Here is a 3,890-nt window from a genome sequence, read left to right on the forward strand (position 1 = left end):
CTTCATCATATGTGCAGCTGTTGAAGGATTCAATGGAAGCAGCACGGTCTTCTCCACCAGTATTCCCGTCAATTCGGTAGTACTTGTACCCACGTAACACTGAATAGTCTTAGCTTCCTTGTGTTTCTCAGTAAACTTTATTGGAACCTTTTCCAGAAAATCATGTTAAAAATTTCCCATGACACAACTTCATGGCATGTAGCAATTGCAAGATGTAGGACTTGCGTACACAAACTTGGACAAATAAATTATCATAAAGATTTCAAATTGAATTACACATCAGCTCACCATTAACCGTTTTTCAAGACCAACTTTGAAATGGGTAAAACAAAAGCAAGGCAAATAAAGTACAATCACACTTAAGTTACATTACATGCTCAAGGTCAGTTATGACTTTCTCCCCGGTTCAAACCTTCCCATGTAAGCAGGGATGGCAATAAAACCCTGTTTCGGTAAGAACCTGTACCTACTTCTTTGGCACACATAGGTGATGAACTTATACAGAGATCAGCAAAGAGAGAGTCACATTCCGGAATAGCAATAAGGGCCCCATCTCCATCACCATCACCATCAACAGCTCAAACTCCTGAGTCATAAATACCCCATTATCTATAGACTGGATAATGGGTCTATAGATCACGTGACAATACATTGAAATCAGTCACCTTCATCTTAATGTCTGGAACAGTCAGCTTTTCAAGGTATACATTAAGACAATCATATTCTGTGCTCCGGAGGTCATCAAGATCCATCTCAACAATTGCAGCCAAGAGAGAATTCAGATGAGCATCTCGCAGTGGCAAGGTATGAATTATATGTCTTACAACATAGTCTCTTGCTTTAGCAAGAGTTGCAGATGATAGGTCCGTCAGACCCTGGTGTTCCAGAGTAAGAAGTAGAATCAGCAAAGGTTTAGAAAGATCATAAATGAAGATCCACAATCAACGCTAACTGAAATGATACCGACACGGGGAAAAAGGAACGGATTTCATTTCGAGAAAGCCGCATCAAGTTCCTCTACGGAGCCTTGGTAATCATCCGAGCTTCTCATGCAACTGAACACCTACATCTTGTTTACAAACATAACACACTATTAAGAAAGAGTGAAGATAAGTCCGTTGCGGTTGCTTACATCGATAACAATGCAATGATAAGAGACAAATGTAGTGAGTAGTAGTAAACAATTATTTGTAAAACCGTAAAAGATGTAATGAATTGAGTATCAAAAAGAAGAATAAAACCTAAAGTTCAATTTTTGACACCTATTGCAACTAAAAATCTTGTATTCACATAAACCAATGCATTAATAAAAGATAAGGGTGTGCTTACATTTTCAAAAAAGAGAGGCCCCATCGAATGGCTTTCTTGATATTTGAAGAATCCCAAGTAGCTAAATGACCGGATGATTGATACCCGGATGATAAAATTATGATATCTACAAACCCTTTTATCGATTCAAAACATCTTGAAACTAATGTCCGGGTGAGACCAACCCATTTTTTTTTCCTCACTTCCTCCTTCCACAATCCCCCCGCTTTTTTTTCCCCTTTATAGCCTTAATATTATAACAGGTTGGGACATTGGGATAAGTAGAGGATCCACGGTCCAAAGCCCAAATGTTAATGCCACATTTATTATATAGACTGGATCAACACCGATCAGATGGGTATTCCCCAAATACCTTCTTGCATACAAAGCTGGCAGTATGCAAAGCACAACTTTCTCTGGTTCCATGCCCTCTGCCATAGTTAGCTGCTCCTTGGCTTATCCATCCCCGACCACCCCCACCACAGATATCAGGATAGAGCAGTTCACGTTCGCGTTCCCTCACACGTGCACCGTTGAATACCTGAATCAAACATAAAAATGTCAAAAAATGAGGATGACCATAACTCAGACGACATGTGTCTGATAGGATGACCAGGGTAAGACATTAACACTTACATTCTGGAGTGCCTTGAGCGACTTGCCTTCTGTTTATCAATAACGTCTGCTTATCAATCTTTAAAATTGATGATGTTTCCCTTTCTGTTTATTTTTCCCATTCAGTAAGTAAGTCGTGGATCATTAAACTTTGGTGAAAAATAACGTGCTAACCATCAACACTTTGTAGTTATAGGCTTATCAGCTTATCGCACATAACCAAGTTGTTAAACTTTCCAGAACATACTCAGTCTCGTAATTTCCTTTGAAGTTAATAATTCCTACTAAGTGTGAACTCACTTAACAATGAAAGCTACACAAACAATCGAGGACTTCAATTAGATCATACATAGTCCGAACTACTCAAAATCAGTTACCATCATATCATAAGCTCTATTCTTTATGTGCTCCCACATTGTCACTTATTTTTACCGGATAATCAACGAAACGAAAACAATCATTTTCCCCGACGCCAAACTAATCTTCAAATACTCACTCACATAGATCTTTCTAATACATGCCACGAAAAGCCTTTCATTTCAATCCTTAAAACACTCAAAATAAACTTACTTAAACTAATCCGATGCACGCTAACCCGATCACTACACATTCTATGATAAAACTTAGACAAAGTTTTCACACAGATCTATGAAATGAAAAGCTCAAATCTTCTACTTGTACTAACAAAAAGTAAATCAGAATTCAAACTTACTTACTTGAATCAATAATATATCAAATCAAACTCATAAGTACAGTAACAACAACGATTGCTGATTTGGAGTTGAAAAAGAAGTTGTTCTCCAACTGTTAGAATCATTAATGAAGAATTTGAATTTGGGTTTAACTACATCACAATATCAGAAAATTAATTCCAATATCCAATCCAATTAATTCAATCTAAAAAACACACAACAATTAAATATAGTATACCTTCTTAGCTGATCAAAACCAATATCATCCCGATGCTTAGACCAGATTCCGTTACTCGAAATCATGTTGTCGAATAAGCAGTTCGTATAGACTGGATCAACACCGGTCAGATGGGTATTCCCCAAATACCTTCTTGCATACAAAGCTGGCAGTATGCAAAGCACAACTTTCTCTGGTTCCATGCCCTCTGCCGTAGTTAGCTGCTCCTTGGCCTATCCATCCCTGACCACACCCACCACAGGCATCAGGATAGAGCAGTTCACGTTCGCGTTCCCTCACACGTGCACCGTTGAATACCTGAATCAAACATAAAAATGTCAAACAATGAGGATGACCATAACTCAGACGACATGTGTCTGATAGGATGACCAGGGTAAGACATTAACACTTACATTCTGAAGTGCCTTGAGCGACTTGGCTTCTAAAAAGCAGTCCAAAAGTGTAAGTATGCCTTCTCGAGTTGCTATCAAAACTCCCCAGGGGTGAACAGATGGATCTTGGCTGTCGTCCTCACAAACTGAAATCTTTGTAGTAACTCCAACATCACTTTCACTACTCACACTTGACATTCTTCCATTCGCCACATGCCCGCCTTCAAGTTGCTGAGACTTTCCATACATAACAATTTGTGAAAAACCTTCAAGCAGCAACCCATTACATCTAGAGCAATACAAATTCTTCCTAGCTTGCTCCAATAACGTCACGCTTATCAATCTTCAAAAGCTCCTGCCACAAGATGAGGCTTCGTTCGAACTACATCACAATATCAGAAAATTATAAAAGACTCAACCATTGTAAAAAAAACCACTTTGTATTATCTCTATCAAATTCACATTCTCAATTTCTTATATCCAACAAATTAAAAATTCCAATATCCAATCCAATTAATTCAATCTAAAAAACACACAACAATTAAATATAGTATACCTTCTGAAGCTGATCAAAACCAATATCATCCCGATGATTAGACCAGATTCCGTTACTCGAAATCGATCCGGTAGAGCATGTTGTTGAATAAGCATTATTATTATTACTAT

General features: G+C 38.0%; 1 protein-coding gene across 1 annotated transcript; it reads right to left on the reverse strand.

Moving 5' to 3' along the window:
- Nucleotides 1–2,901: 2,901 nt before the first annotated feature.
- Nucleotides 2,902–3,570, reverse strand: LOC147477330 (uncharacterized). Its single transcript, XM_086584856.1, has 2 exons — nucleotides 3,246–3,570; nucleotides 2,902–3,150 (listed from the first exon to the last, which is right to left on the reverse strand). The coding sequence occupies exons 1-2, from the start codon at nucleotides 3,471–3,473 to the stop codon at nucleotides 2,950–2,952; spliced, it is 429 nt and encodes a 142-aa protein (XP_086440982.1). The 5' UTR covers nucleotides 3,474–3,570; the 3' UTR covers nucleotides 2,902–2,949.
- Nucleotides 3,571–3,890: the final 320 nt, after the last annotated feature.

The sequence above is a fragment of the Coptis chinensis genome, chromosome 9 (genome assembly GCF_015680905.1).
Source record: "Coptis chinensis isolate HL-2020 chromosome 9, ASM1568090v1, whole genome shotgun sequence".
In the NCBI taxonomy this organism is placed as follows: Eukaryota; Viridiplantae; Streptophyta; class Magnoliopsida; order Ranunculales; family Ranunculaceae; genus Coptis; species Coptis chinensis.